Source organism: Lissotriton vulgaris, chromosome 12, assembly GCF_964263255.1.
Source record: "Lissotriton vulgaris chromosome 12, aLisVul1.2, whole genome shotgun sequence".
In the NCBI taxonomy this organism is placed as follows: Eukaryota; Metazoa; Chordata; class Amphibia; order Caudata; family Salamandridae; genus Lissotriton; species Lissotriton vulgaris.
The window spans coordinates 786,735,170-786,761,390 of NC_141700.1; the positions used below are offsets into that span (position 1 = coordinate 786,735,170).

Sequence of the window (26,221 nt, forward strand, 5' to 3'; positions counted from 1 at the left end):
GCAATGGAGGAGTGCCGCTAATAAGAGTATTTTTTTTCTGCAGGCAACTTACTTACCACTTCCAACAGGACAACTACAACAACATAGATACAGTATCCCTTGCCTTTTTCTCTGACTGTGACTGCATTTCTTGGATCTCTTTCTGCTTCTAAATTGATCCCTTAACACATCACTTAGTCCACTCCACTATCACATCTGCACCACACATAGTCATTTGTAAGTGCTCCTACGTAATTCGCCAGTCGCAGCATGCCCCAGCCCGTAGAGGACTGGGATGGCCCCAATGATGAAGCATGTCACCAAGGGGCAACCCTGGTGAGTGAGGGGACACCTAGAAAAAAAGCAATTTCTCCTTTTCTATCTACTATACCTTCCAGACCAACCCCATTGAGTGTTGTTGTGCATGGATTTATAGTGACCAGCAAGGCTCTCTGGTATCTGGCTACAGAGACCTTATGTTGAATATAGTTATCAATAATTCCACACAGGCCCTGTACTGTCGCATTCTTTCTTCCACAGTTGTCGAAAGTACTACTTACTTTTCACTGACATGCATGCAGTAGTGCATGCACTTTCAAAGATTGATGGATAGGTTTGTACCCAAATAATTGTTTATGTTCAATTGTTTGTCTATGCTGTGCTTTTTTTACAGGGTGTCTTCTGGTGACCAACATCGATGGACGAAGTTTCGGCTGCAATGGAGGAGTGCCGCTAATAAGAGGATTTTTTTTCTGCAGGCAACTTCCTTACCACTTCCAACAGGACAACTACAACAACATAGATACAGTATCCCTTGCCTTTTTCTCTGACTGTGACTGCATTTCTTGGATCTCTCTCTGCTTCTAAATTGATCCCTTAACACATCACTTAGTCCACTCCACTATCACATCTGCACCACACATAGTCATTTGTAAGTGCTCCTACGTAATTCGCAAGTCGCAGCACGCCCCAGCCCGTAGAGGACTGGGATGGCCCCAATGATGAAGCATGTCACCAAGGGGCAACCCTGGTGAGTGAGGGGACACCTAGAAAAAAAGCAATTTCTCCTTTTCTATCTACTATACCTTCCAGACCAACCCCATTGAGTGTTGTTGTGAATGGATTTATAGTGACCAGCAAGGCTCTCTGGTATCTGGCTACAGAGACCTTATGTTGAATATAGTTATCAATAATTCCACACAGGCCCTGTACTGTCGCATTCTTTCTTCCACAGTTGTCGAAAGTACTACTTACTTTTCACTGACATGCATGCAGTAGTGCATGCACTTTCAAAGATTGATGGATAGGTTTGTACCCAAAGATTTGTTTATGTTCACAATTGTTTGTCCATGCTGTGCTATTTTTTCTTGTCTCCCAAAACCTTTCCCAAAAACCCCCGTACCCATCCATTTTTCAAACCCTAACCCTCTTCCCCCGGGCTGTGTGGTTTTGATTGAAGTGTGACTAAATTGCAGCAATAAATCCACACACTTGCTGGGGAGGATAAGGTGATAGCAACAGGCTGGTGAAGAAATCCGAGGATATATTCTTACTCTGCTTGACAAAGACCCATGGCTAATGTCAAAGAACTTCAACCGAATTAGTAGTTATACTTTACCATTTGTTAGGCTACAATGTGGCACTGTTCTAGTGTACTTCTGTCACCTGCTATATTCTCTATTGTACCGTTGAATTGCTCAGGAGGACAAACCAGATTTAATTTTCTTTTTTTTCATAGGCATGCAACTGCCACTGTGTCACACCACTAGTACCACCGCTATGAGGAAATTTTATCCGACCAAGATTGCCAAGTGCCAACCTTATTCGCTGTTTCCCATGGAGCCAGACCTTGGTCTAGCCCTACTTTCAAACACAAATTACAGGTAAGATAAGCGTTTGGTGGTTTGGGGGGATAATGGAGTATTAGTAGGAGAGACGAGAGACTGACGGTAGTACTACTAAAGTCCTAGGACTCTTGGATTCACTTCACTTACTCTGTGAGAGGTACTTAGTGTTGAAAACATTTGGGCATTTACACTTAAAGGAAGAAAATGGAACTAAACTTTCAGGAAAACAAAGTCACTGTTAACCCCCCACCCACCAGGCAAGCAGTAAGAAACGGGTATGCTCAGATAAAGTTTGAAAAAGTATATTTATATCCCTAACAAAATAATCTCCCGCAAGACCCTCCCTAACCCCAACGATTGTCCTTCAAAAGTCCCCAAAAACCCAACTCCCAATTCCCACCCCCCAAAAGTCTCTAAAAAAGGGGCAAGGGACACTATGGGTGGATGCTGTCTACTTTTTGGGCCAGGGCATCATGCTCCTGGCGGAGCAAGGCGTGCTCTACGCGGAGCCCCTCCAACACGTTTGAAAAGTGGTGGAGCTCCTGCTGAAGGCGGGACACCATCAGGGTACTGCGGCGCAGGCGTGCCTTCACTGCCTTGCAGGTGCAACGGCTGTGAGATGAAGCTGTTGTCCTTGCTACTCGGCAGTGGCGTTTGGCTTTGGCAGCCCGGCTCAGTCTGGGTGGACCACTGTGCTGGGTGGCAGCCCGTGGGGGCACGGAGGCCGATGCAGACGACGTTGTTGTTGTGGTCGACTGCACACTTTCTTCGTCCTCCAGGGCCACCAGCCGCCGATATTCGGCCACAGTGGCATCGATCCTCCGTTGCCGGGCCGCTCTAGCCAGCTCCTTCCTCCTTGTTTGTTTGGAAGGAGAACCTATATGAAGAAAGAAAGACATAGTCTGTAACCAATGCTCTTTAAGATTAACTCAATCATTCAGCAGAAATTTGTGTTGCAGTACAACTAGCAACTTGCAAGCGCATTACATAACTATTGAGGCCAGTATCTATCTAACCTCACACTTCTTCATCCTTGCTCTAACATTAGTGGGAGTTTAAGGAACAAATTCTACGAGCACTATGGACTTCCGTTGGAGTCGACTATGAAAGTACACCAGTCTTATTCTTCTTCTTGTCTCTTGTTTAGGAAAATTGGTACGTTATCTTCTGCAAGCCGGCATAATGCCAGCGCAGTAAACTTGCACCCGAGAAAAAGAGACGCACGCCATGATGAGTGACCTAGACTTGCGTTGCGTTACTGTACCCGTCCAGTACATGCAGGTGGTGAAGCTCTTACTTTTCTATTACGGGTGGCACTGAGAATACTCTGTTACAACTCAAGGGCTACTGCTTAATTAATTTAACTTTCACCCTACAGTGGAAATGAGTACTAGAAATGGAAAATTGAAGAAGATAAATAATCAGATTATCTATCACTTCACATGGGATGTTTTTACTTATATATGGGATGACTTTAGGTGCTTTGCTTTTTATTGAGTGACCAGTGATACATCCACACATGAATGACTGAGTACTACTAAACTTATTAAGAGAGGTAGGGAGTGGCCACCGTAATAACCGGATCTATGCTGTGCTTGCAATACAAACTACTGCTACTATTGATGGTAGTATTTGGACAAAATTAAAACTTCTTTTCCTTGCCTTTCCTACACTGGAACGGACGTGCGGGTGCAGTGTTACATGCTCTTCAAAGTTACACTTAGTTCATCCACTGACCGTCTACTCTCTCTAGATCCTGGGTACTCACAAACTTTCTCTCAGGGGCTAAATTTACAGTGTAGTTTGTGGCCGAGGGCTGCACTGGTGGGGGCGGAGTCAGAGGGGGTGGGGCTAAAGAAAAACGAAAACTTGTGACCATGAGGTTGCACACAGGTCCCTGCAGCAGATGCCTTCATCCACTGAGCCACCAGACCCAGCATTTACATACATCTCTCTCACTCATGCTCTCCCTCCTGCCCTCCTTCTCCATTTCTCTCTCCCTCCTGCCCTCCCTCTCCCTCCCCCTCTGTCATCTCACTGTGTGTGTGTGTGTCTGTCTGTGTCAGCCTTCAGCCCGGGCTGAGACAGCTTCCTCAAAGCGCACACACAGACAGCCACACCAAAGTACTTAACAGGTCTTTAAAAGACCATTAACATATTATTGAGGCTTTGTTTGTTGTAGCGCCCCTGCATCTCCACCCTGACAATCACTGCTTGCCCGGCCCCACAGAGCAGAGGCTTTGTTCTATTTCACCTCTTTGTGGCCCTGCATCTCCACTCTGCTCTGTGGGGGCCGGGGGAGCAGTGATTGTCTGCAAGGTCTGCACACCGCCAAGGAAGGCTTGCCGGGCCGCCACCGGCCCGCGGGCCGTACTATGAGTACCCCTGCTCTAGATACACATATGCTATCTAAGAGTCAGATAGTAGCATGATCCAGGTATATGGACACATACAGTTTCTGTGTCACCCACCCAGGCTGTTGTCCTTCCACCAATCATTGCTTCATCATTCACCCAGCCATGCATCTCATATTCTTTCCTTCCCAGCCACGTCTTCAATCTCAATAAGTAAGGAATATATAAGAGCTTACCTCTGCCTGCCACCACCACCGTCTGAACTCTCACAGCCGGCACTGGAACCGCCGCATCCTCCCCTGAGGAATTGCCCTCCGCCTCCGTGTCGAGCACCACCACCACCTCCACGTTGGCCCCGCCACCAGATGTTCCACCTACAAAGTACATTTAAGAATGTTAGAATAAACCACTCACTAGTATTTGGTCAAGGAATGAAGACATGTGAAAACAATGTAATGCAGCACTTTTTGGCACAACTGATGAAGGCTGGCTTTTTAACACGCACCATTTTTTTCCACACAGACAGAAGATGGACTTCTAACAACAAGATCAAGTTGAAACAAGGAGAGAGCTCGGCTCGACCACAAGAAATGTCTTCAATTAATCGTCAGCACTAACCACTTTTACATTCTCAGTTAAACGTTTCGTTTTTTTATTATGATAAATTAATAAATGTGTTTACTTTTAATAAAGCTTTTAAACTTAGACAGACTCTGTGTTTTTTGGTCCAGAGTGACTAGAGTGACTGAGCGAAAGGTTTTGCAATTTTTGCAAGCATGAGTCCGTGCCTCTGACACTTCTTGACTCTGACTCCGTACTCTTCAGCTACGTTGGATAATAATCATCATTGGGGATCAATGATCAATGAATTCGGGAGGTAAATGACTGTGCCACACTATGTAGTCAGTCAGTAAGGACATTGGGGGTTCAAAGTCTGTTATCACAGAGGTATGTGGAAACTCTAACAGCGCCTATTATAATTGATAAGCAATGCACTATTTATTGTCCATAGTTCTGTTTCTGCAGAAGAATTGTCCGCGCCACTGTAGTGGTATGGATTGTTCTCCTATCCAAACCAAAAGGTAGTATCTTATTCTTTCTTGGTGGTCATTCACATTTTATAGTTGGGAATTTTAAAAGCAGATAGAACACTTCAAAAGACATTATGGACAATCCCAGAGGACTGCACTAAGTTGATAGAGCTATTGCTGACTAGAATGGGAGTTTCGCCAACCGTGCAATCTTAGTTAGCTACACAGACAGACTAATAAGAATAATCTAGTAATACCACAGGGAGTCATAGTAGAGGCAGGATAAGAATTTAGATACAGTGTACAAGAAGATCAAAGACGATTTTGAAAAAATCAAATGAGGAACGCTAGGAAAAATAGCTACTAGTCTAAAATGAAAACTTACTGGGGCCAGCAAAGGAGCCCTCGCCTGCCCGATCCTGGCCCTGTTCAACAGCATCCGCCGCCTGATGTTCCTGTGTCCTCCCCTCGCCCCTGGGGGGAGCTGACGTACAACATGAAAGAAAGAACAGAAAACATGGATGATTGTTGCTTGTCAATGTCAACCAAATCAAACATTTCAAAAGAACAATAACAAAATATTTCCGCGAAATTATATTGATTAGGGTTAGTTTTCATTTATTTGCGGACCTGTGACTTCAAAAGTCACGTAACTCACTAAACAAAGTACTGAAAGGTTCACCTAGGACTGGCAGGCAGCAGTCCTCAGGAAAGACGCAAAGTGACAGACAAACTCCATTGTGATTTCAGTCAGATCAGTGACAACACTAACAGTTGCCTGCTACATTACCAGTCATTTAAATAGTCAAACTATCAATCCACCGCCACTATTTTTCTTATTGTCAGGGGTACAAAGGAAGGGGCAGATTTAAGCCCCTTGCGGCTCTTTTGCTCCGTTCTTGCGTGACTTTTGTGACGCAGCAGCTAAACAAAAAAGGGCGCCATGGTGCGGCGTATAATATTATAACAACGTGACGCATTTGCGAGATGCATCCCGTTATAAAGCCCTGCGCCATCAGGGGGCGTTCCGGCGCAAGGGAGGGCATTCCTGCGCTGGAACACATCCTAAAAGTGGCTGAGGGAAATCTACAAAATTTCAATCAGTCACCTGTAGGACAATGATGCGTCACACAAACCCTGCACCTGCTTGAAGCAGACGTACGGCATGACCCAGCATTGGGGAGATAGGGTACCCCAGAGCATTGCTGGAGCTGCGCTATCGTTGCGACGCAACTCCAGCAGTAAAGCTTCGGTGACGTTTTGGGCCCATGGTGCGCCGCATTGCAAATACGGCGCACCATGTTTGGTGGTGGTAGCGGGCCGCACAATTAATGGCGCATCCCTGCTACTTTGCAGGGATGCGACGGTAATTGCAATTCTGCCCCTTAGGGGCATACTTACTTACGCGTTCTGGCGCATCTCCAGAGATGCGCCAGATCAAATGCGTCACGCAAAACTACCCTTGCGACACGGCAGATGCGCCTCATTTACAATGCGGCGCGCCCTGGCGCAAGGGTAGGCACTTGCGTGACGCATCTCGTCACGTAAGAGCGGCGCATCGCTGGAGTCACGTCGCCAACGCAATGCAACTCCAGTAATGCTCAGGGCCACCCAATACTTAACATGCTGTGTCAGTCCTTTCGCCTGCTTCAAGCAGGCATAAGGAATTGAATTGACGTAGCAGCGTCGCAAAAGTGCCTGCGTTAAATCTTGTAGATTTCACGCAGGCAATTTTGCGAGGCGCACAGCCGCCGGACCGCCCACCCTGCGTACTAGGAACGCACCCATTGTGGTGCAGGCCCATGGCTTTATAACGTGACGCATCTCCCTAGATGCGTCATGCTGTAAATGACTCGCAGGGATGCGGCACGTTTACGCCGCTGTTGCGTCACGCAAGGCAACGTAAACGTGGCGCAAGGGGCTTGTAAATGTAATCTGCCCCCTAGTGTCTAGCATTACGCAGTTCTGTAAAGTACACTCATACATAATAGTTACTCAGGCCAATGAGACCACAAAATAGAAAACAAATAAGCATAGTAGCAACGCCACTGAGAAGGAGAGCAGTGCACCTGAAATGCACAGAAGATTTTGAAATATAATTTAACTACAATGTAATCATCATCAGCGGCATTATTGGCTTGCTCCATGTAAAAAACAAATATTTGCAATACAACAACACAGAGCAGGAGAAAACATCATAGTAGTGAGTGATGAAATGGCTACTACTACTCACCAAGCCCGGGGATCTCCAAGCCGAGCTGGTCCAGCAGGTCGCGCTCCCGGTCCAGGAGGTCCGTCCAGCGATGGGTTACCTGGCTGTAGGTGCGCTGGACCCCGTAGAGGTGGGATATGGCCCAGCACACCTTCTCCCACCGCTTCCGGCGCTCCCGCATGTTGTAGCCGCCGGCCGCGATCCTGCCGCCTCCCGCGATGGTCCTGGGCAGGCGGCGCTGGACAAAGTAGACCAGCGCACCCACTTCCTCCGGGCTGAAGATCTCCCGTCGCATCACCTGCTCCCCCCTCAATCGACCGCATGGTGTCCTGGCACGGGGTCCAGGACTCCTCCTCCCCGCCGCCGCTGCCGCCCTCAAGTGCCTGGGCAGCTTCACGGCGCCTGGCTTCACCATGGTCTGGGCAGGTAAGGTAGGAAGTAGAAAATTAAGAAGGAATAGGATAGGGAAGAAGAAAAGAAAAGAGTTTAAAAAAGTAGTTTAAAAGTAAAGAAAAATAGCAGAAAAGACAAAAATATACAGCTAGGAAAAGAGAGGGATAGATAAGAAGCAAAATCGTGAAAAAAAACCTGAAAACAAGCAAAGGATGGCAAAGATAGCAAGAGGATTAAACACCATGCCCAGACACAGGAAATGAATGAAAAACAAGATGGCCGGCGCCCGTTCACGAGCGCGAAAGTAAGTTCGCGCGAGATTTCCCTCGCGATCTCGTGCGAACTTCTACTCGCAATGCGCTTACTGCACGAGATTATACATAGCGGGCAAAAACGGAAATACGTCACGCAAACAAAATGGCCGCGCCCGTACTCGACCTTGGGGTAAATTCGCGTGTTGCGCTGCAAGCGGCTCGCGAATACTGCAAAAAAACTCGCGAAACAACAAGCCGCAAAAAAATAAAAAGCTCATTCACACGAATTGGCGGCTTCCGCGGTCGGTTTCGCACAACGCCGCGCCCCGCGAATAGCGCGAAAAAAACGAAAAACGATTTTTGCAAAAGCAAAAGCAATGAGCAGGTGCAAAAGGTCAACCTCATGATTTGTAACGATTCCCTGTAGTGCTTCCTGAGGGGGCCCTCCAGAATTCGGTTGCCTGCTTGCAACTATTGTGTGACCCTGCTCTGACCTTAACTGTATGCCACAAAGGTCCTGATTTACAGCTAAGGGAGCAGACAATAAACTAACCCCAAATTAATTCATGTCAGTTCAAGCAGGGCAGGTGGGCTTGCTTTTCCCCCCCATCTTCTACAGTGATGATGAACCAGAGGGTGGCATTGATGTAACAGAGGGTGGCATGGGTCAAAGAGAGGGTGCCAGTGGTGAAACAGAGGGTGCTGGGAGGCTGTGATGATGAACCAGACGTGGAAACAACATAGTCACGACCGTTGCGAGCCGACAAGTAAGTTCGCAATTGCGAACTAGTACCAAATCCTCGCGAACTGGCAGAAACACTTGCGAACACAAAAAAAAAAAAATCCGCAAATTCGCGAGAATTCGCGGATTTTGCGGATTGCGAATTCGCAAATCCGCAAAATTCGCGAACGCGAGATTCGCAAAATTCGCCCATGCTTAATGAAAGCCTAAACACTGTGAATGTATCAGTTGTAAATAGTAGGCAGGTAATTCACAATGTCATTCTTATGATCATGAGTTGTAAATAGCAGGCAGATATTTTTTCTTATGTTTATTCACGTAGTTTTATTTCATATTGCATTTATTCATCATTCATTATGATTTTTTCTTTGTTACTATTGAGTAGCCACGATGGGTATGTTTTGTTCATCACATAAAGTTATTTGTGTTTGAATCAGGATGCTTGCACTTTTTTTACGGTTGGCGATTTATAGTAGTGACGACCTTTTTCAGTGAATAGTTTTTGTAGATCCTAAATATTATCCACTTATATTGACACGATTGTTTGTTAAAATATCATTATTGGTATAGGTAGTAACTTTCGGAATCGGAGCTTTGACCTTTTCTGGCGTAGTCTGTTTTCTATGTTGTCTGATCATCCGGTAGTTTTGTTTATAGGCTGTACGCGATGACACGGAAGTGCATCACACAGCCAGGCGGGTTAGTTTGGAACTACTCGGCGTGCCTAGAAGGTAAGCTTCGGTCGTTAGTTTGATTTGCGGTCCGATGACCGGTTGTAATCTCAAAGGTACTGATGTTACCTTTATTTTCTATAGGTACCGATAATTCTTTGAAATGACTGATTCTCGTTTCGGTGATACAGAGTCGATATAGAGGTGAGCTTATGGTTTACACAACAGCGACATGAAATATTTCATCATCATGTTGTCACTGATTGGGGATACTTGTTCCTTTACAGAGTCGTCATCTGATAATGTTATATGGTCTTTGAACTAGGACGTGTGTCTGTTCATTAATGTGAGCACGTGGATCGAATTTGCTTAGCAGTTCTAGTCATTTACTGTCAGTAGTCATAGTGACGGTGTGTATTTATTTCCGTTTTAGACAGAGTTCTTCACATATTTGCAAGGTACGCTTCAACCATATTTGCATTTGGTTATTTGGGTATTGGTGAATTTTTCACATATGAATATATATGTCTGTTTACATATGATCATTCACTTACTGTCTGAGATTGTACCTGTGATCATTGTAGTTTTTGATGATATTGAAGACATGTTTTCTTTTCTAGAAATAGTGATTCTTGAAGTTGATGTATAATTGGTATTTGATGTATAATATGCAACATGGCATCGTTTTATATTGTTTCCTTGTTCTTTTTAGCTGACAACTGGAACCCCTGACGAAGGGACAAGGATGTCCCGAAATGCATTGGGTGGTGGTTCATGAAATATTTCAAAAAATAATGTATATTGTTGATATATGAAGTGATTCTATGAACAGCGTTTATGTCTATGATTCTATGACGACCTAAATAAATGCTATTTATTGCATAAAATCTGGGTTAATTTGAAAAGTTGGTTCGAATGTTTATAATTTCAATTTAAGTAGTGCGCACTGTAGTCCTAGCAGCCCATGTGGTGTTAGGCCATAATTCAAAGTTCATACAATAATGCTTGGTAGGCATTAATACAGAGCAGCACACATACCGCGTAACATTGAGTAATTTGGTGAGAGAGTGCGACAGTCATCCACATTTAAACTTATGTTCCTTGATGCCTGGAGACACCAGAGTAGGTGACAAGTAATAAAATGTGGGACGGGGTGCAGTGGACAGTCGGGATCACTCTCCTTCTACCCTTGAAGCCTGGATGCTGGTCCCAGAGCTTAGGAGCCCAGATTGTACTGTAGTGTAGTTCCTATATTTCCAATAGGCTCTGCGCATTGGAATAACATATACTATAGTTTAGACGTAGAACTGAAGTCGACTAGGTCTCTATCGTATATATTAGACTTAATTGTGAGTGCCAGCTAGCTCAGAGGTCACTAGAAACGTTCTCGAAATCACAAGAAGGGATTCGTTTCTGACAACTGCATAAACATGACAACTTTGTTTCCCAAGAATAAGAAATCAATCTCTAAAGTCGCGTAAACAATAGATAGCTATTTTACTCAGTCATTCGTGCATGCTTCGTTTCACCAGAGGTGCTGAGAAAGTAGAGAGACGGGCGTTTTCAATAAAAGCATTTATTGAACAGTCTTCTTTCTCAAGCATAAGAAATGTACTGCTACAATCGTAATACTGGTAATAAAGTTCAGACTATATAATACGAACAGTATTGTAAAGTACTACTGTAAAAGCATGATATGGTTTCTAAGCCATAAATTGCCTTAAAACGGATTAAATTCATACAGTGTTAAAATGATGGCTAAAAGTACTCAACCGGTGCTTCTAAAGTACGCCTACCCTGGTGTACCTGACCTAAGCCTAGCACAAGGGAAGAAGTAAGTGAGAAGCAGTTTAAGTTTATTATTTCTTGCCAAGAATCTATCCAAGAATTCTCTAAGGGTCTAATCAGCTCCGTACCTTGGTTTAGAATGAAGGAGGTCTTGTATCTCTCTCTCTCAGGACTTGATTTCCCAGCAACCTGCAAGGGTAGCCTGGAAACACTGGAGCTAGATTTCTTGGCAAGAGAAAAGACAGCGCCTCTCAGTGCGTCAGCTGGAGGGTCGGCTTCCTTCGGCTCTTGCTGCTGCAGGGCGTCGGGCAAGTAGTTAGTCGATCTGCTCCAAACCACTGTGTGTTTGTCTGGGCAAACCTAGGCATATTTATAATGACCGTTTGGATGCTAGCAGCTGGACGGGCGCTCTGCAGTAATATCAGGGAAAATGTATTATATTCACAATACAATCAATGGGTGGTGCATCTAGAGAAAGGGTGCGCATCCAATACCCAACAGAAGCTCACTTTTCATGACATTCTCTGAGCACACTAGTAAGTAATTGAAAGTAGTTACAACCAAATTATATACAAAATTCCAATAGCTGGCAATCCACTATTTATCAAGGAAAGATAATCAAGTCCGTTCTCCAGACATAGAATTCTCTTCAAATCTTCAAAGGTTTATTCCACAGTAACAAAAGTTCTATACATCAGTCTCTGCACTTGGATGGTACATCAGCCAACACGTGTTTCGTCGTATATTTATATCATACATAGACTTCTTCAGGGCTCAAAATAAATAGAATTTCCTGAACATTTAATTCCTTCGTCTTGTTTAACCAGGAAAGTAATCATGAATTTTACCAAAAACACTTGTTCAGAATTCCTGTCTATAAGCTCCAACGCTTTCACGATGGCAGCAACTATCCTTTCTGCAAGAACGCCGACTTGCAGCAAGGATAGTTGCTGCCATCGTGAAGGAGGAGAACGGAGGACCAGACCCTATTTTGGGGATGTAGATTGGAATATCCGTGTGATTTATCACGAGCTTAGAGGAGATCATTGGAGATTTATACACTTACGAGGACGAGTATCTGAGTCCTCAGTCTGTTTTTTGAAAAAGAATTGTGTCAATATAGGAATAACAAGTTACCTCCGTTATATGATATCCACTTCGTGAAAATATATAACGAGGGGATACTATTGAAAGCGTTGGAGCTTATAGACAGGAATTCTGAACAAGTGTTTTTGGTAAAATTCATGATTACTTTCCTGGTTAAACAAGACGAAGGAATTAAATGTTCAGGAAATTCTATTTATTTTGAGCCCTGAAGAGGTCTATGTATAATATAAATATACGACGAAACACGTGTTGGCTGATGTACCATCCAAGTGCAGAGACTGATGTATAGAACTTTTGTTACTGTGGAATAAACCTTTGAAGATTTGAAGAGGATTCTACGTCTGGAGAACGGATATGATTATCTTTCCTTGATAAATAGTGGATTGCCAGCTATTGGAATTTTGTATATAATTTGGTTGTAACTACTTTCAATTACTTACTAGTGTGCTCAGAGAATGTCATGAAAAGTAGGCATATTTATAGTTTGAAGGTGCCGAGTTTGACGTGTGATTGGACTTAATAACGTCACTCAAAGACTCAATTTTTTGAAAACTCCGGGAGTTCTTGGATAAATCAATATTCAAGCAAGGGGAAGTCCCTAGCAGCTGAAGGCGGGTTTTTCCAAGAAATCGTTGTTGATTCTTGGAACTTAGTGGAAGTAGCCATGCCGGATTTGGGCTGCAAGGCTCAGTCTAAATATGGTAACGATTTCTTTGCCTATATAAGGATTGGATAATGTATACCTATGTAAGGGCATGAATCGGAAAAATTTACACTAGGGTCCTAGATTCATTTACAACAGTACTCACTAGACATACTAGCATTAGTGTCCGGAGAGGGAGGTTGTCACACTGTGGTAAACGCCACTGGAGAGCCGCTTCATCTAGGTAGCACAAGAGTCCTCTCTTACTTGTTAAATCTAGAAACAGTGGCATCTGCTGCTCAAAATCACTGTTTACATTGCGGTACCCACTATTAAAGAGTAATATCATCATGATTCAAAGACACACATTAGCATCTGTCGGCGTAGGTTCATTTGTAGAATAATAAGTGCCAGGGTCCAAACTTTTATTCAAAAGCTGCTGCCCGCACTGAAGCTATGATGTCTTGATTCTCCCTCCTGCATCAATAATCCATCCCCCAGTACTCTCTACACCTCAAACCCATTCCTGTTCATTCTTTTTCGCTCCTACTTTCTCCCTTTGTCACTTTTTCCCATCTTTCTCTTCCTCCTTCCTCACTTTTGTGTTTTTTCTGTTTCTTGTTCTGGGGCAAAGTCTGTAGAGACAAAATAAGTGCTGTCCCAAATATAAGTGCTGGGGGGTGCCACCTGCAACCACCGGCTCAAATTAAGCACGGACCCTGGGATCCTTCACTAAAGAGAAGTGGCAGGATTGTGATTCCTCCACTCAGTAGTAGCCACAATGGGATCACTCACTGTTTTACAGTGGCATGAATGTGATTCGCCTACTCACTAATAGTGGCAGCTTCCTTTACTAAATAACATTGTTTCAATGGTGACTGCCTTATTCACTAATGGTGGCAGTGTTGTGATTGTTCACTAATTATGGTAGCAGGATTTTGAATGTTCCTACTCCCTAATGAAATCAGTAGATATAAGGTGAACTTTATGATAGTCTCACTATTGTGGATCTCCTGCAGGCTAATGGGGCAGCGGTGGGACCCTTCACTCGTTCACGTTAGTAAATTTGCAATTTTTAGCTCAACATATGGTAACATCTTGCTCAACAAGCGTTAGGGTTATTTTACTCACATAATAGGGGAAGAAGTAGGAATCTTCTTTAATTACTGGTGGCGGGAGTGTGAATCCCTCAATCACTGATGGTAGCTGTGCGAGATCCTTTCCTTGCTACTCGTGGGAAGATTGTGCTACCCCAATCACTTAGATCTCCCTTTCACCTCTGGGATTGGGGTGGTATCATTGGTAGCAAAGTTGTGCCTCTAACTCTGTAATGGCCCTCACTGCTGGATCTCTGCTGCTGGTGCCCACAGCAGTAATCCAACAGGAAGTGATAATTAAGGCAGGTCCTCAGAGCGATAGGAAACCTCAAAGGCCAGCATTTCAGGTCTCCCCCAATCTTTTACTGACCCCACATTGTTCTCTTCAAAGGGTGGCCCCTTGGGCTGGCCAGCTGCAAAAAAATAGGACACTCAGAAGCAGCAAGTCAGTTAGGGAATGGGTAATGGGGACCCCCTCACCTTACCTTGCAGGGGGGGCTCTGAGGTTTTGTTATGCCGCTGCATTTGCTTATCCCTAGTATAGGGTGAAAGTAGAACCTAAGAGACACCTTGCACATACCTTCTCTTGAGTATGGAGTCGGATAGAGTCCAGAGCCCTTCTGTATTGAGAGGTTAGCAAATTCCAAAATGGTGGAAAGTTTAACCATTTTATTATTTTCAATGTGAAAGTTCAATTGGCTATTCAGTATTCTTTAAAGGCCTTTAAAGTGTAGGCCAAGGGACACCAGGAAGTCACAGCAATCCCCTGGAATTGAGGGTGAGACCAAAGGACGCTTTCAAGCTGTCCCAGCAGAAGAGGAGCCTGGATCTAGCGAAGTCGACGGTGACTCCTACACACCTGGTCTATGCAGGCGGCACCCTCGATGGTTCCTAACTGGGCTTCGTGCTTGTCACGCTCATGAAGCGGATCCAAAATTAATGGTGCCCAGGTTAAGCCAGCTCGTTCTCGTCTTATGCACAACTAGAGCACTGAATCTGGTGACAAAGCCACTCACAGAGTGGGAGGCTCTGCTGAACTGCACAGTAGAGTCTATGGGGTTGGACCTGATAGAGCAATAGACAGAGAAAAAGGATCTGATGACGGGACACATCTACTGTCATTACCTGTGCATCAACACTGTGTTTAGGGTGGGGAATGGAACAGCTAGAAGCCCCATATCTCCAAGAGCACAAGAGAAGAACCCTCTGAGCCAGAGATCAAACCTCCCATTGCATCAATGTCTGGCCTCCTGCATAGAATGGCTTGCTGCTCCCATGAATGCCTGAGGATGCTGTCTGAAGAACATCTGGCACGTGGTTTGCCTGAGGAAATACACCCCAGGAGCTTTTTCAAGGCAATTAACTTATCATGACTCTTCAAGAGATTAGAGTTGAGATCAGAAAATAAATAGAAAACAAGTGAGTCAGTGAGGGCTCCTTGTCTGCCCCTAAAAGCCCCCATAAAATTCTCTGCAGACTTGTACTGATGTTGCTGAGTATTTGAATGTATGTTTCCACATTTCTGATGCCTGTTTTCCCTAAAAAATGGAACACAGATAGGAAATCAGCATCAATGCAGACATGCCTGTAGCACAGAACTTGTTTGGGGCAGAAAGAAACAGTCCAAGCTTCTCTCATAATCAGCAGTAGTGCAGTTTGCACCCTCACACAGAACAGGCAGAGCAGAGGCGGCAGCAGTGCAGGCTTCAACCTCACACTGAACATGCAGAACCCAGGCACCAGCAGAGCAGCTTCATCTTCACACCATACAGGCAGAACCCAAGTAGCAGGAGGGCAGGTTCCCCCCTCACACAGAACAGTTAAGACACAGGCAGTGGTAGCAAGTCAAGTTTCACCCTCACACACAACAGTTAGTGCGCAGGCAACAGAAGGGTGGGTTTCATCCTCATACAGAGCAATTAGTGCACAGGCAGCAGCAGGGCAATTTCACCCTCCTACAGAACAGTTAGAGCCCAGGCAGCAGCTGTGCAGGTTTTACTCTCACACAGAACAATTAGTGCACAGGAAGCAGCACTGCGGGTTTCACCCTCACACAAAACAGTGAGAGCACACTCAGCAGGAGTGCAGGTATCACCCTCACACAGAACAATTAGTGCACGGGCAGCAGCAGGGTGGGTTTCACCCTCACACAGAATAGTAAGATCCCAGGCAGCAACAGAACAGGTTTCACCCTCACAGAGAACAGTTAGTGCACAGGCAGCAACAGAACAGGTTTCACCCCACACAGAGCAGGCAGCAGCAGGACATGCTTCACCTCACGCAGAACATGCAGAAGAGGTTTCACCCTCCCACAGAACAGTTAGAGCCAATGCAGAAGCTGGACAGGTTTCAACCTCACATAGAACAGGCAGCGGTAGGACAGGTTTCACCCTCACACAGAACAGGCAGCAGTAGGACAGGGTTCACACTCACAAAGAACAGGCAGCAGTAGGACAGGTTTCACCCTCACACAGAACAGGCAGCTGTAGGACAGGTTTCACCCTCACACAGAACAGGCAGCAGTAGCACAGGGTTCACACTCACAAAGAACAGGCAGCAGTAGCACAGGTTTCACCCTCACACAGAACAGGCAGCGGTAGGACAGGTTTCACCCTCACACAGAACAGGCAGCAGTAGCACAGGGTTCACACTCACAAAGAACAGGCAGCAGTAGGACAGGTTTCACCCTCACACAGAACAGGCAGCTGTAGGACAGGTTTCACCCTCACACAGAACAGGCAGCAGTAGCACAGGGTTCACACTCACAAAGAACAGGCAGCAGTAGCACAGGTTTCACCCTCACACAGAACAGGCAGCGGTAGGACAGGTTTCACCCTCACACAGAACAGGCAGCAGTAGCACAGGGTTCACACTCACAAAGAACAGGCAGCAGTAGGACAGGTTTCACCCTCACACAGAACAGCCAGTGCCCAGGCAGCAGCAGTGTAACATCTCGTGGGGCCGTCTTATATAAAGCGGGGACTAGTGGGATGTAATCTGCACCACAGTTTGGTGCTGTCTGGTGTAAAGTGTTGTGGAGCTGCGGCTGCACTATTAGACAGTGGTAAGTAGCTGTGTGTCACAGAAACATGAAAGGAAGATGGCTCATTATCTAGAGATGTTGCAGCATCTATTGCCATTGCTGAAGTAACTATGGTATCACTCAGTGCCCCTGCCTTGGACTGAAGACTGGAGCTCTATGGGTTTAGTGATTATTCCCTCTTCCCTGAGATATCCGTCAGCACCTTTCACCCCTGGGATCCTTCTCGGTCCCTCCCTTTTTCACTGGTATCCACCTGTGCTTCTCCTCCATCTGGATATCCCTCGGCCCGCCCCCTAGAGTGAAGACTACAGTTCAGAGAAATGAATGGCTATTCCACCCTCACACTGGGTATCCTTCTATGCTCCTCCCTTCCCCTGTCTGGCCATCCATGCACTTCCTCTACCCAGGTGCGGCCCATGCAGGAAAGAGCGGTGGGGCGAGGGATGGAGTTGACAGACCGACTCAGTGTTACAGTGAGCCCAAGGTAAGTGGTTTTGGTTTCTTTATTTGAGTATCCCTCATCATCGTCTGTTAACTCCCCCCCCCCACCACCACTCTTACCTGCACGGGCCACACCTGCCTCCACCTGGTGCATCCAGCCACACCACTCCCCTGGATTTAAGACAGAAGCTCTAAAGATTAAATTGTTGTTAAATGCTCTCCTCAGACATCCTTCATAGCCTCTTCCTTCCTCAATTGTATCCCTCCGTGGCCCTCCTCCACCAGGGATTGCCCTCTGAGCCTTTCCCTTTTCCTCAGGTATCCCTGCATAATCCTGTTCCACCAAGGATATCACTGTATTATTTTCCATATCCCCCTGGTATCCCCCTTGGCCCTTCTCTGCTAGGGGTATCCTTCTATACCTTTCCCTCCCCCGGTATCCATCCATGGCCCTTTTCCACCAAGGAATATCCGTCTGTGCCTTTCCCTTCCCCAAGGTATCCCTGTGTAGGCATCTCCACCAGAGATGTCCCTCTGTGCTTTCCCTTCCCCCCAGTATCCCTCTGGGACCCTCCTCCAATAGGGATACCCCTCTGTGCCTTTCGCACCCCCTGGTATCCTTCTGGGTTCCTCTTCTACCAGGCATATCCCTCTGTGCTATCCCTTCCCGCGTGTATTCCTCTGTGGTCCTCCCCCACCAGGTATATTCCTCTCTGCCTTTCTCTGCCCCCGGCATCCCTCCAGAGATGTCCTCCACCACGAGTACTCTATGTACCTTTCCTTTCCCCTTGGATATCCCTGTGTGACCTTCCTCCACCCCTGTATCCCTCCATGAATGTCCCACTCCTGGTATCCCTCTGTGGCCTCCTCCACCGAGGATATCCCTATGTGCCTTTCCCTTCCCACCGGTATCCCTCCGTGGCCCTCCTCCACCAGGAAAATCCCTCTGTGCTTTTCCTTCCCCTTGGTATCTCTCTGTGACCCTCCTCCACCCCTATATCCCTCTGTGTCTATCCCTCCCTCTGGTATCCCTCCATGGTCTTCCTCCACCGAGAATATCCGTCTGTGCCTTTCCCTCCTTCTGGTATCTCTCTATAGTCCTCTTCTACGAGGGATGACCCTCTGTGCTTTTCCATTCACCCCTGGTTTCCTTCCATGGCTGTCCTCCGCCCCTATATCGCTCTATCCCATTCCCTTCCCACTGGAAACCCTCTACTAGGGATATCCCTAGGTGCTTTCCCTTCCTCATGGTATCTCTCCGTGGCCCTCCTCCACCACAGATATCATTCTGTGCCTTTACCTCCCCTCTGGTATCCCTCTGTGACTCTCCTCTACCCCTATATCCCTCTGTCCCTTTCCCTTCCCCCTGGTATCCCTGCGGGGCCCTCCTCCACATTGGATATCCCTCTTTGCCTTCCCTCCCCCTTGGTATCCCTCCTTGGCTCTCCTCCAGCAGGGACATTCCTCTGTGCCTTTCCCTTCCCCCTGGTATCCCTCTGTGACCCTCCTCCACCAGGTATATTCCTCTATGCCTTCCCTCCCCCTGTGGCATACCTCTCTGACCCTCCTCTACCTGGGATATCCCTCTGTATGTTCCCCTTTCCCCCTATTATCCCTGCACAGCCCCCTCCACCAGGGATATCCCTCTGTGCCTTTCCCTTCCCCCTGGTATCCCTCTGTGACCCTCCTCCACCAGGTATATTCCTCTATGCCTTCCCTCCCCCTGTGGCATACCTCTCTGACCCTCCTCTACCTGGGATATCCCTCTGTATGTTCCCCTTTCCCCCTATTATCCCTGCACAGCCCCCTCCACCAGGGATATCCCTCTGTGCCTTTCCCTTCCCCCTGGTATCCCTCTGTGACCCTCCTCCACCAGGTATATTCCTCTATGCCTTCCCTCCCCCTGTGGCATACCTCTCTGACCCTCCTCTACCTGGGATATCCCTCTGTATGTTCCCCTTTCCCCCTATTATCCCTGCACAGCCCCCTCCACCAGGGATATCCCTCTGTGCCTTTCCCTTCCCCCTGGTATCCCTCTGTGACCCTCCTCCACCAGGTATATTCCTCTATGCCTTCCCTCCCCCTGTGGCATACCTCTCTGACCCTCCTCTACCTGGGATATCCCTCTGTATGTTCCCCTTTCCCCCTATTATCCCTGCACAGCCCCCTCCACCAGGGATATCCCTCTGTGCCTTTCCCTTCCCCCTGATATCCCTCTGGACCCTCCTCCACCAGGTATATTCCTCTATGCCTTCCCTCCCCCTGTGGTATACCTCTCTGACCCTCCTCTACCTGGGATATCCCTCTGTATGTTCCCCTTTCCCCCTATTATCCCTGCACAGCCCCCTCCACCAGGGATATCCCTCTGTGCCTTTCCCTTCCCCCTGATATCCCTCTGGACCCTCCTCCACCAGGTATATTCCTCTATGCCTTCCCTCCCCCTGTGGTATACCTCTCTGACCCTCCTCTACCTGGGATATCCCTCTGTATGTTCCCCTTTCCCCCTATTATCCCTGCACAGCCCCCTCCACCAGGGATATCCCTCTGTGCCTTTCCCTTCCCCCTGGTATCCCTCTGGACCCTCCTCCACCAGGTATATTCCTCTATGCCTTCCCTCCCCCTGTGGTATACCTCTCTGACCCTCCTCTACCTGGGATATCCCTCTGTGCCTTTCCCTCCTTCTGGTATCCTTCTGTGGCCCTTCTCCACTAGGAATATCCCTCTGTGCTTTCCCTTCCCCCCGGATATCCCTGTGTGGCCCTCCTCCAACCCTGTATCCCTCCTGGAATTTCCCAACCCAGTATCTCTCTGCGGCCCTCCCCTACCAGGAATATCCCTCTTTGCTTTCCCTTCCCTTCCCCAGGTTTCCCTCCTTGTCCCTCTTCCACCAGTGATATCCCTCTGTGCTTTTCCCTTCCCACTGTATTACTCTGTGCCCCTCCACCTCCCCTATATCCCTCAGTGCCTGTCCCTGCCTCTGGTATCCCTTGGTGGCCCTCCTCTTCATAGGATATCCAGCAACGCCACTCCTCTAGACTGAAGCCCTCCACTCTGATGACGTCATGTGTATTCCCTCTTTCCCCTACAGGCTGCTGCGCCTTCTGGTGCTGCCCGTGTTTCCAGTGCTACACTGTCAGTGAGTTTGGAGAGTGCCCATATCTGCCACTCTTTGAGCTATTATGTCTGGCAGTCACTGGCAGCTTCGCTGCCAGCTACACAGTTGGCATGGCTTTAGGCTTACCTGGCGCCGGCGTATTCTGCCCACCCATCTCCATGGCGATGCTTACCGGGGTCCGCGAGAGATACAAAATCCAGGTAAGCACAGGGGGGGCCAATATGAGTCACGCCTTGTCTGTATGGGGCAGTGTGGAGGGATGCAGGAGCTAGAAAATGTATTGCCAGTGACGTAACAAATCCACAGGGGCCAAATGGTGAGGGGGTCCCATCTATAACCGTACCCTCATAGAAGCCACCTACGCTGTTGACATGTTTCACCTCTCCCACCCTCATCCAAAGGGCATCAGCAGGAGTTTCAGTTATGCATTTGTCAGACAAAAAGCCTAGTTATGTGGGATGTACATGCTCTGCGCCAGCACACTTGGAAAGCCAGTTAATTTTATTTCCAAAATTGGAGTTTAGAGACTGACTGCGTGTGCCCTCATCAACACATGAATAAATGCACCTCCAAAAAAAGGGCTTGTAGAGGGGATGTTTGTAAAAGATGTGCTAATGAAATCTGCCCACCAAAAAGTGAAGACTGGGGGTCTTAATAGTTTGACAGAGTGAACTGTTCCATTATAAACTGAAGGAACGTCCACTGTGCCAATCTAGTGGTTCCACCAGCCATTCAGGGCCTCATTTTGAGTACCCAGGATAGCACCTGGTAACTCAACCTCCCTGGGATACCGATCACTCTGAGGACTGAGTTAGCAGGTAATACAAGAGGGGCCCTGAGTGTCCCATTAGAAGTAAGAGATTCCCAGGAGGATCAGTTATTCTGAGTCCCCCGGTTATTCCTCATTCCATACCTAGCATTTCACCCAGAGATTACTGACCCCAGTGGAATAACACAGGAACTCCTGATCTAGACCTTCAAGAAGGGACTTCTGACTGTGTGCAGGTGGAGCCTTCGCCCGCTCCAGCACCACACCATCACAGGTGGTGGTCAATGCACCGTAAAGCTGCCACTCGCAGTGCACTCTTGGTACAGATTTTCCCAGCAGGGTTCACCATGCTAGACATGGCATACCCTGGCCATAAAAATAACTATTGGCTTCCAGGTGCAGGGAGACTGGGCCAGATGTACGTAGCTATTTTCATGTTGGAACCTAAAAATAGCATTTTTCCATGTACCAAACCCTATTTTTCGCTTTGGTAACCTATTACTAAATTGCAAAATGGGTTAGCAATTCAGTATTAGGAAGCGGCATGTTCAGGGCGTTCCTTCCTGATAGCTACCAGCATAGGTATCTGGGAATGTTTTGCGACAGAAATGCAGTCACAAAACATTTTCATTTTGCAGTCTACTTCAAATAGGTGGCAACCCATTCGCAGACAGGAAGGAGACCCCTTCCCCTTTGTGAATGTACGTATGGAAGAGGTGTGGTGCAGCGGCCAGGGTGCCTGACTCCGGACACCGGGGTTCACGGTTCGATTGCCGGTGGCAGGTCAGCCCAGCACCATGTGGCTCGCTTAATCTTCCCGAGGGCCCCCAGCGCCGGGAAACCACTTCGTAGCTGTGCGCTTTAGAAATTCAATGTTACTATTATTATGCGAAAACACTTTTTAAGAGCAAAGTCCTGGACCAATGTCTACTCTTAAAAAATAAAAAATAAATTCTTATTTTTGATTTTGAAACGCATCCTGGTTTTCTTTAAAGAAAATGGGCTGCATAAAAAAAATAAAAAATAAACGTTATTTGAAAGCAAAGTCAGACATGTTGGTCTGCTGGCCCCAGCAGGCCACCATGCCTGTGCTTTTAGCAATTCCGAATGGGTTGCAAATTGCAACCCACCTCATGAATTTTAGTGTCAGCTGTATCAAGAATTGCTTTTGCGATTCTTAAATAGCGAATTTTACTGATTCGCTATTTAAGGATCGCAAAATGCAATCTATGTTGGATTTGCAAGAATGTTTCCGAATCCTTAACATTCCTTATTAGCAAATCCCAAATTGCGATTCTCTAATAGGGAATGCATTCCCATAGGAATGAATGGGAATGCATCCACAATTTGTGAGTACCAAATTGGTAATCAGAAATTGCGAATGCAATTGTGAGGGTGCCTAAAAAGCCCCCCTGATACACCCCCAGAAAAGGTAAGTATGCACATGTGGTGCACTCACATGCCCTAAACGCATGTTTGCGCGCCACATGGCTTTTTGAAAATTGCACTTTTGTGCATTTTTCAAAGGAATTGCAAATTACCATCAACTTGAAGTTGGTGGTAATTTACGGTTCTTAAATGCAAATTCGCATTTAGCGATTGTTACATGAATTGCATTTAGGGAATTGCAAATTGCGATTCCCTAACTCCATTTGCAATTTAGGTAGTTGCAAAAAATTGCGATTACCCATATTGAGAATGGCAAAAGTTTGATTCATTGGAAAAGGCATTTTTGCTTTTGGCTGGTTTGCAAACGCAAAAAGCCTTGATACATTGGCCCTTATGAGGTAGGTTAATTTGCGACCCACTGGGAATCGCAAACCATGTAAATCACACTCCTGTACATAGCTGTTTGGAATTTCCTAATAGCGGATCTCAAAACTTTGCTATTTGGTAATCGCAAACCTGAGTCTATGTACATCTGGCCCAAAATTCCTTGAATGTTCAGACCACCATTTTCTTTCGATTTGCAGGAATAAACCCCCACTTATGGGGTTTGTTACTGGAAAACAAGTAAAGAATGCCAACTGGACTTTAGTAATACAACATCCCTCTCTGCATTCTGTTGTGACGAAAGTGCATCATTTACATATTTTTGGGCAGAAAATCCCCACTGACGCAGCAAAGACATGTAAATTCAGTGCCTGGCCCTTCACTGGGGAGGTGGGGCCAGGAAATCACTTGCTGATTGCACCAGGACAGCTGAGGGTACCAGACTTAGGGCATGATTTACATATCGGCAACAAAATTACTCCGTCACAACAGTGATGAACAAATGCTATAGGATATAATAGAATGTATATTCCAGCAGACGGGATTATCTGTCCCAGTTGTGACGGAGTAACCCATCTGCCAAGATCTGAATCAGACCTTTAGTGATGGTTACAGAATTCTCTAGATCAAGTCGCTATTTTTGGTGGCATATTTATTCCTCAATTTACAAATATTGACAGCTGTGAAGATCATCCCAAGGCAGCAATTACTGTTAAGCCAGCTTCAGCTTTACCACAGTGAATAAACCTTATATATTACTGGACTTGAATGAATGAGTGTTTGAGCAGAACGTAAAGGGCCACCTATTCCTGAAGATTGGCTCAATGGCAGTTTGACTTGAAGAAATCAACTGAGAGTTCAGCAAATGAGTAAGAATCCTAAGACCTTCATGAAAGAAGGTGATCAGAACTAAATGGCAAACCGTAGCGAGTGTGCGGCTGCCAATGCACGTGCACTTACACTTCAGAACCCTCTCTAGGGTCAGGGACTTTGAGCAAAACTTGCACTGCAACAGAGAGTTTTATTGTTGTGCATTGAACAGAGGGTTACATGCACCATATACATGGAAGAATTAAAAATAATGTGCTATGGCAGGGGAAGGTAGCGTAACCTTTACCAGGACTACGTGACATGATCAGGTTCTCAGAAGCCATGGAGGAGGCTCACCATAGGGTTCTGGGGTTCTGGATTTACTAGAGATTCACAGGAGCATCTCAGGAAAAATGTAGAACCATAATCCAGTCATGAGACTATAAAAGCATTGACTAGCGGCCCTTCTAAGCCATGTAAAAGTAGTGTGAAGAGTATCCTCAGCCGTTACAGCTGATGGAAGCAAGTGCATTGATCTTATTAGTGATTGAGAGATCTTTACCCAGTAAGAAGAGTCTGTTCTCCAGTTTGTTGACTGGGGTTGGAGCAGGTCTGAGTGATGATGGCCAAAACCATCAATGGCTATTGTAGTAAAGATCCAGGAAACGTGGTGTGTCTTGTAGTAGTTTATTGCCAGGCTACATGAAAATGCGCAAGCAGGCAAGTAGCCAGCTCCAACAGCACAGCTTCAAGAGTAAACCACATAGATTCTAATGTCCCCAGGCAACAAGGAGCATTCTAAACAGAACAGAAGTAAGACAAATGATAGGAAAGCTTAAAGGCAAATGATACATAAAAGAACAACACATCAATTGAATACTATATATCTTCCCTTCTTCCCATAAAAAAAACTCTAATCATAATGCAGGCTTAACAATTAAAAGTTACTCTCTGTATTTTGCAGGCTTAACAATTACACAGGCACTTCTCCTGAGGTTACCCTGTAAAGGGTCGGCATCACTAGGCACAAAACTCTTGTTAACAGAAGCAGAGCATGAATCATTTTGCCAATTCTTTGAAGATAGATGATGCACCAGGAATGGAGTCAAAATCGTATATATAAGCCAACGGCCTTGTTGAGAGGATGAATTGTGTTGTTGGTGATTGTGTCAATTGGGCTAAAGCTGGGAATCATGATGTTCATGGTGCTTTGAAGAGTATGATTTTGTTATACAGGGCCACACCTCATTCTTCTACTAAAGTCTCACCTTTCGAGCTCATGAGGGGTAGGAAGGCTAATACATCTTTCATACCTGGTTGTATGTCTAAGTGGATCAAGTCCGAGTCTTCCACTCAATCTAAGCAGAAACTGTGGTATGATTCCAAGAAGGGTTTCAAAACTTTTCTTTTGGAGGTCAGTGACATGATTAGGATAAGGAAGTCGTTTCATGTCAACAAAGGGAAAAGTACATTTGGTAAACCTGTCAAAGTTTCTAAGATTGTGGGGAATGCTGTGCAAGTTGACGTGGATTTTGGCGGAACCTGAGCAAGGTTGCTAAAGTTCTTCAAAATGATTCATAAGCAAAACACTCCTGACAGCGGCTGACCCAAGCCTCGGCACATCAATCCCTATCCACAAACATTAAGAGTCCTGTGCATTCACTTACGGAACCTGCCACCGCTGAGCTCCACAGGAATTCAGAAAAAGCAAATTCTTTGAAGATAGAAGATGCACCAGAAATGGAGTCAAAATCGTATATATAAGTCCATCAGTTTTCTTTATTAGTAATAGAAGTAAAAATGGCCAACAGCCAATGCATTTTGTTCCCTTGACCAATGGAACTTCATCAGGGCTGAAACAATCACACATGACATAACATAAGTCATAACACACAAGACCTAAAAAACATGACAAAAAGTACATGTAAAAATATATAAACCACACAATCAAATACTTTGAAGAATAAATACACACAGAGAATGACGTACATACCCAATTATGATAACAGACAATGACATCATAAGATGACCCACATCTAAAATATGCATACATTTGTAATACATATACACACATATAAAATTCAAGTAGAAAACACAAATATGTAAACCTAATATATAGACATCAGTTCCAAAAATTTAAAGGAGTGTCCAA

At 46.0% G+C, this 26,221-nt stretch overlaps 1 protein-coding gene across 1 annotated transcript in view; it reads left to right on the forward strand.

Annotated features, from left to right (window-relative positions):
* The window catches only part of LOC147678721 (uncharacterized), a 129,671-nt gene that overhangs the window by 77,015 nt on the left and 26,435 nt on the right, over positions 1-26,221 (forward strand). Inside the window, exon 3 of the mRNA XM_086945718.1 lies at positions 20,691-20,917. Within this exon, the coding sequence (XP_086801844.1) occupies positions 20,691-20,917 (227 nt within the window). The remainder of the gene's footprint in view (positions 1-20,690; positions 20,918-26,221) is intronic.